The sequence below is a fragment of the Hydra viridissima genome, unplaced genomic scaffold (genome assembly GCF_058129835.1).
Source record: "Hydra viridissima isolate aposymbiotic clone 2 unplaced genomic scaffold, HvirCarnegie_v1 scaffold_14, whole genome shotgun sequence".
NCBI classification, from domain to species: Eukaryota; Metazoa; Cnidaria; class Hydrozoa; order Anthoathecata; family Hydridae; genus Hydra; species Hydra viridissima.
This window is the reverse complement of record NW_028324313.1, coordinates 8,223,927-8,235,447: the sequence shown is the minus strand read 5'-3', so window position 1 is coordinate 8,235,447 and position 11,521 is coordinate 8,223,927. Positions and strand designations below refer to the sequence as shown.

General features: G+C 30.9%; 1 protein-coding gene and 1 pseudogene across 2 annotated transcripts; both read right to left on the bottom strand.

Moving 5' to 3' along the window:
* Positions 1-2,009: 2,009 nt before the first annotated feature.
* On the bottom strand, positions 2,010-4,048 carry LOC145180857 (uncharacterized). Of its 2 annotated transcripts, XM_090072088.1 has the most exons (4): positions 3,840-4,048; positions 3,256-3,693; positions 2,949-3,157; positions 2,509-2,836 (listed from the first exon to the last, which is right to left on the bottom strand). In XM_090072088.1, the coding sequence occupies exons 1-4, from the start codon at positions 4,015-4,017 to the stop codon at positions 2,783-2,785; spliced, it is 879 nt and encodes a 292-aa protein (XP_089928214.1). In that variant the 5' UTR covers positions 4,018-4,048; the 3' UTR covers positions 2,509-2,782. The 2 variants fall into 2 exon arrangements, with proteins under 2 accessions (XP_079911918.2, XP_089928214.1); XM_080055792.2 differs by having other exon boundaries at positions 2,010-3,157.
* A 719-nt stretch (positions 4,049-4,767) lies between these two features.
* On the bottom strand, positions 4,768-6,782 carry LOC149879135 (uncharacterized; annotated as a pseudogene).
* Positions 6,783-11,521: the final 4,739 nt, after the last annotated feature.

The following is an 11,521-nucleotide window of genomic DNA, read 5'->3' as shown; positions in this document are numbered from 1 at the left end:
GCAGCTATCATGATGCAGCTATCATGATGCAGCTATCATGATGCAGCTATCATGATGCAGCTATCATGATGCAGCTATCATGATGCAGCTATCATGATGCAGCTATCATGATGCAGCTATCATGATGCAGCTATCATGATGCAGCTATCATGATGCAGCTATCATGATGCAGCTATCATGATGCAGCTATCATGATGCAGCTATCATGATGCAGCTATCATGATGCAGCTATCATGATGCAGCTATCATAACATTTTCATTGAGTGAATATTAAAGAACGCAAGAAAAGTTATTGCTCATTTGCATGGTTTAGAAAATTGTCTTAAACTTGAGTTTCAACTCTTGTATTGTTCTCACAGATAAGCTAATCAATTGTATAATCACCTAATATTAAGTAATTAAATACAATATTAAATAATTGTCATTTTCCTCATGTAATTTAAAGATAATTGCATTGTTGTCATTCATGTCTCAGCAACGACTAAGGGCCTGTTTATATGGAAAGCCAGCTACGTTTGCCGAGCCAGCCCGTTTGCCGAGCCAGCCCGCTTTCCATATAAACAGGCCCTTAGAAATGCGCAACAATTTAGAACTAAACAATTTCTTGCATATACACTACGACCTTTCAAAACGCCCAAATTCTTTTATAAATATGAGATAGTAGTACAAATTAGTATACAAAGACTTCCTTCAGAGTTTTTTCATAATTTCAAAAACAATGAAACAGAAAAGTGTCTACTGCTCCCAGTGATCTATAAGTATTTTCAAAGCGTTCTTATAAGTAATATTTACCCAAACACAAATATTTGTTGTAAATATTAATTGTTTTACTTGTGCATTTCTCTTTGCCGCTCTGATCTCTTTTAAAAAAATTTTTTGTGAATAAATTTTATAGAAATCAGAGCGGAAAATAATTTATTTTAGCGATGCCTCCTTGTAACTAGACCTGTTGGAAGCGAAAATTGTAATTTTGTGTTGTATCATTTAGGATAGTAGCAAAATATTTTGCAAATCAACGGAAAGTTTCCAGACTTTTTGTCTCTAGTTTACTTTTCTTGAGCTGATCTGAGCATTTAAATGATTTAAGCACAAACCACAATCAGTTTGATTTTCCTGGTTTAAAGTTTTTTGAGTAATGGGTAAGTTTGAGAAAACCTTGTTTAGAAAATTCATGCCTGAAATTCCACCCACAATATATTGGGATAGAAAGACTATTGTATGCCATTTCATACAACCTCTTGTAACGCTGGTCTGCAAACTGTTGCATGCGTTTTGACGAGACTTAAGTTTAAGACATTTTTAGCATGACCTTCAGATACTCAATAGATTGAACAAATTTACAAACAAAATTACAAAAACAAATTTATGTTCATCGATAAAGTCTTCATGCATTGATATTAACCGAAATTTCATTAGTCAAATATATTTCACAAACGTGAACATTTTCACCATATCCATTTTGAAGTTAATAAATTTTTTTGGAAATTTAAATCTTTGTCACTTGAATTGTCGCTGTCGCCAGAAAAATCTAGTTTTGTCATGTCTGATTTTGAAACATTTTAAACTAGGCGATTTTGAAGACAGTCTCTTAACACTTACGGTAAACGATTTAAAAGTTTGCTGTTTTTTTTTTCGTTGTTTTTTTTTTCCAATGTAAAACTCCTGCTGTGATCAAAGCCACGAGTAGCAGAGCTTAATTCAACAGAGAATTTTTCTATATCGGAGAGAAATGTTTTCCATTAACTTAAATTTATGCTCAGGAAAACAGGCTTTTTGACACGGAGTATTTCCCACGTAATTAAACTAAATATTCCTAATGATGCTTATCATTTTTAGGCTTGGCTGTAGATCTAGTGTTAAAATCCATTTTTCGCACGTTTACATATGTTAATTTTTCAGAGAATCTTGGCTTTTTGCAATTAACGGATCAATTATACTCAGAAACAGGTCTAACATTCTGACAGGTCTAGTAAAGGGTAAACTTTATTTATAACAATTAAAATAATGTATTTGTTTTTTAAACTTTCATTTTTATAGATTGCTTTTTTTACAAATATTTTCCGTGAAAAAATAGTGCAACAAAAATTAAAAAGAAAAAAACATTGATATATAAATACTATGGCATTTTTTAAATATAAAAACATTTCTAAAAAACTATAAAACACAAAGCAAATGTTCCTTATCAAATATCAATAGTGTGTGAAACGTTCACAAACTGCACTTTGCTACACTGAATGAGCAAGAAGAGCTACAAAGTATGACCCTGCAACTGAACACATTATAACACCAATTCTTTTCCACATATCTTTGTAGTCACTAGGGAATATATACTCATTTAGAGTCACGGTAGCATGAAACAAGAGATTAGATAAAGACAGATAAATAAAGGTGTTAAAAACGAAGTTTACCAATGGAAACTCTGGTATGTATACTAAGATGTATTTAGCATCGCTTTGCAAATAAACATGCAGTTGTGATATATATGTTTCCAATGTGATTTTTCCCAAGTAAGTAAACAAGGCACAGTGGCTACGCCGAAGCCATATTGTTGAATTTCGAAAAAACACATATGCAATTATTGGTATTATTGATGTATAAGGGTGCATAGCATTGTAGGGATACTTTGGAAGGGAATATACATATTTATACCATATCACCAAAACAGGAAGGAAAACTATGCCAATTAACAGATTTATCAAAAAATTATAACGGTGATTGTTTATCCAATTTAAAAGCTTTTCTAAGTTTGGATGAAAGTATGCAAAGATCATTCCGGCTAATGTTACATAGTGATCCAAACCACTTCGAAAGATCCATTCATGTAAGGTTGGAGGATCTCCATAACCAAAAATAAAGGCAAAAGGCATGAAAACATATTGAGCAACATTTGCTACATCAAATATGATGTATATCACTACAAAATACAAAACAAACTTCAAAGTCATTACTTTGTTGTTTTGATTTAACTCTTGAAAAGGTCGCATCATAATGTAAACTGAAGCAAACCAAAATGTATGCATTGCACAAATGTAATATAGCATATATTGGTTGTCTGTAACAAGAACAACAATTCCTACTAAAAAGTTTAAACGAAATAATAATTTCAGGACACGACGTAATGAGTAATCTTTGCGGACCCAAAAGAAAGAGAAATTTCCTGGAAAAAAAAGGTTAAATACAATTACATTAATTAAATGATTTAAATTTAAACAAATAATTTCATCAAACAGCAATAAACAATTCCTAAAGATTTACCAAATCCAGTCATAAACACATATGCAGCAATGTACACCCTCACTGCATTGTATGTTTCTGCTGCCTTGAAGTAATGATACCATACAAACATCACTTGCATCCAACCTTTCCACTCCTCAGTTTGGTCTCGATTTAATAATTTACCTGCTGGGCCAACAACCCATGTAAAAGATACTGCCACAAGAAACAGGATGACACTTAGAAACATAAATAAATCTCTGTTGTAAACCCGATCTGCTTTAGGAAAGTAGTGAAGATAATCACATAAGAAGTAAAAAACCATAATCCATCCCAGTGTAAACACAGCAAAAAGTGCATCTGGTAAACTATTAGCAGATAAAACATTTGGTACTTTTTTTAAATCTTCATTTTCTTTAACACCTATTTCTATGTCTGCATTTTTACAATTGATGTCATTGTTTTCAGTAACTGCTGAACCTAAATCAATTTTTAATGATGATAAAACTGGTATAAATTTTTCTAAAATATCTCTAAATAATCCTTAAGCTTTTGTAACTATTATACAAATATGCAATTAAAACATTAATGAAAAGATTCATTGTTTTGTTACAGAAAATTCTTACATGGTATTCTCTTTTTCTTATTCAACCTTGTAAATAGCCACAAGCAAGAAAAACAAAGCCACAGAACAAAGAGTGCCTTCTGATGAATTGTGACTGGACCTTTCGGTGGTAGAACCTGATAACTTTCATAGTATGCACTTAGAAAATAGCGAAGACCTGTGTCTGATAAATTTCTCATACTTTCACTTCTACAATTTATAAGATAGAATTATTAATATATCATTATTATTATTACTATTATTATTATTATTATTATCATCATCATCATCATCATCATCATCATCATCATCATCATCATCATCATCATCATCATCATCATCATCATCATCATCATCATCATCGTCGTCATCGTCATTATCATCATCATTATCATCATCATCATCATCATCATCATCATCATCATCATCATCATCATCATCATCATCATCATCATCATCATCATCATCATCATCATCATCATCATCATCATCATCATCATCATCATTACAAATTTAATATGACACAATAAATATCTAAAACATTATCTTAATTTGCCCTACCACTATACAACCTACATACATATTTTTTTATATACATTAAATGTTATTTATGAGTACTTTAAACTAAAAAAGTGCAGGTAACATGTTATTGATATATATTATATAATGTATTACTAACAAAGTTACAATTTGGATATAATAGTATAAAGACATTTCTATGTAAACATACACTATATCAAAAACATGTATAAAATCTCATGCATTACAACTCAAACACAAATTGCATAACTAAATATCTGAAATTATACATAACTGAATATGCAATAGAACTGATTATAAGTTTGTTTCATAATTATTTTCATTTTTTTTTTTTCAAAGTCTAGACTTTAACTATTCCTATTTGCAAAAGTGCATTAAAAGATATAGATTATAGAACACTATTTCTGCTTATAGAATTCTGCTGGTGTGTATATACGCGCGTGTTTGTGTGTGTGCATATTACAACTATTTATTACAGAAAATTAAATATTGTTAACATAAGTATTAAATCCAAAAGATAATTTAAAAGCTTTTTATGTAAATAACAACTGAAATGTTCAAGTTTTCTTATTCACGTTATATTGTATATTTTAAATACTGAATTTTTAATTAACCATTTTCAGGGTTGTTATTGCATTTTTAATCTGGGTATAGTTCAGTTTAGAATAGTTAAAAATCCAAGACTAAGTAACCGAGTTATTAGTTAATTCTTCTTTTGATAAACAAACTTGTTATATATAGCAATGAAAATGGAAATTATTCAGCCATGAAATATTTTAACTCTCCTCCGCAATTAAAGGGCAACTTTTTTTTCAGAACCCGAACCTCTTTCGTAGATAATTGGTTTAGTTTCGTATGACTCAATATAAGATCGATTCACCTGCAGGTTTTAATGTTTTGATGATTAACTTTTTATCAGAATCATTAACTTATTCAGGAGCTTTAAACTAAATAATTACGCGGATCTAGTCTAAATCTGTTTAAAAATCTGTGCAATACTTTTTCGAAGTGCCGAAAAAGTTTACACAAACGGACTGAACGAGATTTGACGGGACGATTGCTGCTATACTATTTTCTACACGTTGTAACTTATGCTCGACCAACTCACTAATGTTTTTTCAAATCGCTTTTTTGAAGAAAATTGTTTCGCGGTTGTATTCTCTACACCGTCCAATAAATTTAAAATGTTACTTCGGGTTTTCTATTTGAGATTAGGTAGGAAATTTGTTAAGCTCAGATCTTCTGCTTGAGTTTCAACAGAAATTCCATTATGTTAGCAAACTTTAAAGCCGTAAATATAGTGAATTTTTATTTTAACTTTTTTTTTATAAACTTTAAAAAATAGACATCTGCTTTTGTTTCTTTCTCTCTTCGATTTGCTACATTTTATAGAGCTACATTCTAAAACTATAGTTAAAAAAAAACTATGATATTTAGGCGTATAAGTCTTTAGATTTAATTATAAAAAAATAATTCAAATAGATATCAGATTGAGATTGTCACCGACAAAAGAGAATAACACGCATTGCTCTATGTAACTGCTTGCTCAAGGCTCTGTAAATTAGGGGATTCAACGCGCTGTTCAGAAATCCTAACCACATTGTTACCGTGTCAATAGGTACTATATTCTTAACCAACTTGAAAGATCTGCTTACGTTATAAACAGCATACGGCACCCAGCAAATCAAGAACGTTATCACAACAATTCCAATAGTCTTCAAAAGTTGAAATTCTTTTGGACTTATTCGATTGGAAGTATCCTTTGCTTTGACGTGTCGTACTTTGATTTATATCTTAAATATATTCTTAAACTTAACACAATGATTTTGTATTTTTTTTTTTTTTTTTTTTTTAATTTTTTGTAACGTGCATTTTCTCTCCATATTACGCTAGGATCAGCATGTAATTCTGGGCAAGAAACTTTGTAATGGCGAAGTTTTTTTAAAGATAATGTAATAACAAGAAGCCGTTATTGAAAAATTAATTAAAATGCTAATAGCTGCAATTGTTAAGGTTTGCCCAATATTTTTTTCTTAAATGATTGTACAAACTTCTTTCCCTAATTCGAATCCATATTCCCCCATCCATAGTAAGGTGTGGTAGATAAACACGTGGACACGATCCATGCAAACGCAACACCAATGATTGTGGCATTTTTTAATTTTAAAAAGACAATATGTTTAACTACAAAAAATATCGTTTAAGACTTATTCCCACCAACGAATAAACAGAAGCTAAAGAAAGCAACAGTTTCATTTTACCAAACACGTGACAAGTTTGCACGGAAAAGTACCATTTCTTGAGATAGATACTGATAACTGCAGTCGCCATTATTAGTGAAGCCTGAAGAAAATCAGCTAATGCCATGTTGAAGATAAAAACATTTTGAAAGCTACGAAGTTTCTTTTTTTTTTTTTTTAAACCAACTAAAAGAATTGAAAAGTTTCCGAACAAAGCGAGAATTAAAATAACAAAAATGAAAACAATCTTTAACCAACCTTCGACATCCGTTTCCAAAAATAGTTCAAGGAAAACTAATTTATAATATTTTATTTATTATTATTATTTATAATTTTAAATTTGGATATGAAAGTTTGAAAAAAAAAAAAGTATTCTAAAATGCAAAATTCGGTAACCAAAACAACCAAAGAAATTACTAAAGTATTCCTTGACAAGCAAACAAAATTTTAAAAATGAAAATTGGTAACTTTGAATATTTTAAAGCTCTTTTACGAAATCAAAATGAAACACATAATTATGAATACACTGTTTACCTAACCATGATTTTGTGGTGCTTTTGAGAATCAAAGCTCATTTGTGATTACTTTGTTCAATATCAACACTCAAAGATCGCGATCAGGTTAATAGGTTCATTAGGAGACCTCTTAAGATTTTATTAATCATTTATAGATCATTAACATATTAGGATTTGGCCTGCATTACCTAGACCTGCATTACCTAGACCTGCATTATCTAACAAATGATTACTAAAACTTTGTGCAGAGTTCAAAAGACTTAACTTCGAATATCTTTTTACCAAAAGTAAAAAAACAAAAAATATAAGATATACCATTTATAAAAAGATAATATTTATTTCTTTTTCTTTTTTATTATCTGCATCTTTTTCCAATTACTTTCTAGAAAAACGAGGTCAAAATAGATTTTCTTGAGTTGCAATATTATCTGATTTTTATATAATAGCCTATCGCATACATTATGCATTTCAGAATAACCAAAAAAGATTAATCGGGGAACATGCCATGGTGCATTTATTGGGTTATCAGTTTGCGACAAAACTAATTTGGTTTTCGTAAATGTACGAAATCAAGCCATTTACATAATAAGTTGTCAGTCGAGCAACTTGGCTTTAAACTTTCCAGTTGGTAAAAATTTACATAAGCTGGATTTTCTCTGATATCTTTGAAGTAGAAGGTTCAGTTGGTAATGAGTATGGTTCTTGCCAAAGTAAAATACGACTCATCATCTAGGATACACGAGTCTACGAAAGAAAGAGTTCATTTCCCTTGGTTTGTTTCCTTAGTCCCCTCTTTTCGAAATGGAATCTTCTTGTTCTGGTCGAGTCGAATGCTAGTCCTCTCTCTCTCACTGTGAACATAGAATAATAGATTAGGACTTAAGTTTTATTTTTGCTTCTTTCTAGGACTGAACAAGTCAAATGTTGTACGCTTAGGTTGAAAAGCTAACTATTTTATATATTGTAATATTTTATAATTACCAGATTTTAAATTTTGCAAAAAAATATATTGGTGTTCAAGAAGTTTTTAATAAAGTTTCAATGATTAACAATATTTTGTTTTAAAACTTGAAGTATGAGTTATTTTTTTACATATCTTCAAAATTTATTTTGTATTTATATTCACTCTAGCATGACATATTTGAATCATGGCTAATAAACATGAGATTATTTCTCTTCTCGATTATTTTTATTTGTTATGGGAAGAAAAATTCAAGATATGCACTGCTGGAACTTGGAACCTGGAATCCGGAACTCCTTTGCTAAATCTGGTTAAAATGTATGCCAACAGTAAATTTAATCCAGAACTTTAATCCAGAATTACTTTCTATCCCTACAGGTTTATGTTCAAGCAGCAAGGTTTATCTGTACTCAGCCAAAGGAGAGTCTTTATCTATTGTTACTTTAGAGAAGTGGTTGTTCATATTTGAGAGAATTGCTTCCGCAATTTAATGGGTTAAAATTGGGTTATCCAATAAGTTCGTGTTGAAAAAATAAAATTCTAGAAAATTACGAAATTGTCATGTTATTAACTTAACACAAAACATTTTTTAATTCAGCTAATCTATCATATATTCCCCTTCATTATTTACTTTTTTCTTCCCAATGTTCCAGTAGTTTCTTAATTCCACAGCGATTAAAAGCAGTTTTCAAAGTTCACCATTTTCAGAGGTAACACCACGTAATGTTTTCTCAAGTGAATGCAACAAAAAGAAATCAGAAGGCGTGATATTTGATGAGTAGGCCAAATGCAGAAGAATCTCCCATCGGAGCTCATGGGTGGCAGTTTTTTTGAGATTTGCAGCATTAGGTCTGGCGTTTTCATGTTGCAGGATTAGTTCATAAAGGGGATTTGCTGGAAAGATGCAATTAATCGTCTGAGCTGTTGGCTTTAGACTTTCTCATTAACTTTTTGGTTTCTATCTAGCGATTCCCAATAAAGAACCCCCTCCATTCCTCAGCATACATAGAGTATAATTTTGCATTAATGTGGATTTTGCTCAGCACATGGTGTCGCTTACTCGTTTTTGTTTTCTTTTCGTGGCTTCTTACTAATCTAAAGGCACCATTTTCCATTTCCGGTGACAACTAAGGATAAAAATGGTTGATGTTATTCGGCAGCCATGTGATATCTGGCAAGCAGAGAAGCAGCAACAGCAATCCTATGACTTGTTGTTTTAATTCTGTTGTTGAGAGGCTCAAGCACCATTCTTTTGAATTTTTCTCATAGAATCAAGATGATTGAGCATTGTCTTTGAAGAACAGCTCAGCAGTTCAGCCAATTCTAAAGATGTTTGGCAATTTTCTTCTTGGATAAGGGCTTCAAATGTCACCTCATTAAATTCCATTGGGCCCCCAGATTGAGGAAAATTGCTTAGCTCAAATTGATTACTTTTTAATCAATCAAATCATTTGCGAGCCTTCTTCAAGAACGGAACAGATATGGCGGCTTGAGCAGAATTGAGTTTAGCTGTATCGCAATTATACTCAAAAAGAAGGTGCCACTATGAGAGCTTGAAAAATCTGATATCTATTAATGAGTTTTAGAAAATTCTCGTTTAAGAAAGTAGAAAAAACTTTACAAAAAATTATGTAGATAAACTTTTTTCAGGGGAAAGAGATAAATTAGCACTTATCCCCTAAAAAATTCATTTTCTCAATGTACACTAAATAGCTTACTATCTTACTGGTCAGTCTCTTAACTAATTCTTAATAACATGCAATTTTGGAAGTAATCAACTTTTCAACTCTCGTTGGAGGAGTGGTGAACAATTGGGCAGTTTAAGTAACCCATTAAGCCAACTCCTCAGATCAAAATTAAGCCAGAAAAAAGTTTTTTCTGCAAAATTTTTGTTTTCAAATTATTGCTCAAAGGTTTATAAGAACTTCATCAAAATCTGTAAAGCTTCAAAGTCAAGTCAGTGCTAACTCATTTTCACATAAATGGTGCAGACCCCTCCGATGTAAGCAGATTTTTTTTTTAAACCTAAAATATGAAATTCAGTTTACACTCGCTTCTTTTAATGTTTTTAATATAATACTGAATTCCCTTCCACGATGACAGGTCCTTAATCATATTTTCTGCTATTTTTGTCACATTTACGGAATTTCTCTCATATTTTCTGCCATTTTTATTACATTTACGGAATTTCTCTCATATTTTCTGCCATTTTTATTACATTTACGGAATTTCTCTCAGTAAGATGTTTAGTACTGTTTACTTTTTAACATCATTAAAATTTGTTACATCGTTAACATCGTTAAATTCCTTTTAAATATGAATAAAGACATCTGGTCCCTAACCTTTTTAGGACATGTTTACACCATTCTGATTTCTGTTAAAATCTCAACACGTTTCAATATTCATATTTCAAATAAAGAAACATTTTCTTTTCACTCATACACAAATAATGCAACAACATTTGCAAGATTATTGCAACGGTAATAGAATTACAATAGAAATGTAACCAGAACTAAATCTTCGTATTAAAAAGTTGTATATATTTTCTAAAATAAAATGATAAAGTAGAAGCACCAGCCCTTTTAACAATCAACATTAATTCATTTAAAATTATATTGGGTAGCTAATTAAGTTCGTTCAAATTTTCAATAGAAAGCTTTGAAATTCTACGTATCTGTAATTTTTTACTTTCAAAGTTAATTTAATTTTTTTAAAATTAGTGTATAAGTATGAAAAATTTATCTCAGTTATCGCAAAAAATAAGACTTTTTAAGTGGTGTCTATTTTGAGCTTCACATAGTCGTGCTTTTTTAAAGGCACTTTTCATAACTGTCCAAAATTTTATGGAGTTTTTCATTGAATCTCTTCTTAACTGTAAGTTTCTTTCACGTTCTTTTGAAGTATAGCCTCCGGTTTCTTCTTGTAAACTAGTTCTTTTAAAGATCCCCAAAGAAAAAGTCTGGTGCTATTGAAATCTGAGGAGGTAATGCCAGTTAAAGTTACTCATTCTTGAAATTATGCGTTTACCAAAAAAGTTCCGTAACAACACTATTGTTTATTTTGATGTTAGAGTTATGGCTTCTTGTTGAAACCACAAAGGAAAGAATATCGTCACTCATGAGGTTGTGTTGAAAAATTAGGATTTTCTTCGGCTTTTTGCTGAAACGCGATTGCTAAATGAAACCGCTGTCGGTAATTTTTTTGTTTTAAACCTTGAAGAAGCTGTAATTTCTATGGAAAAAATTGCAATGAAGCTAAAATTTGTTGAATTGACCTCCATGATGTCGCGTTGAACGTCTATGTGTTGATGTTGCTGGATCATGTTGGATACTTTCCTGCACTTGAATCTCCTGCTCGCGTTGCACGTTTTTTTTTTTTTCATTCAGAGCAGCTTTTGGTCTTCCAGTTCGAGAGAAATCATGTACTGAATCTTGTTTTCGGAAACGTG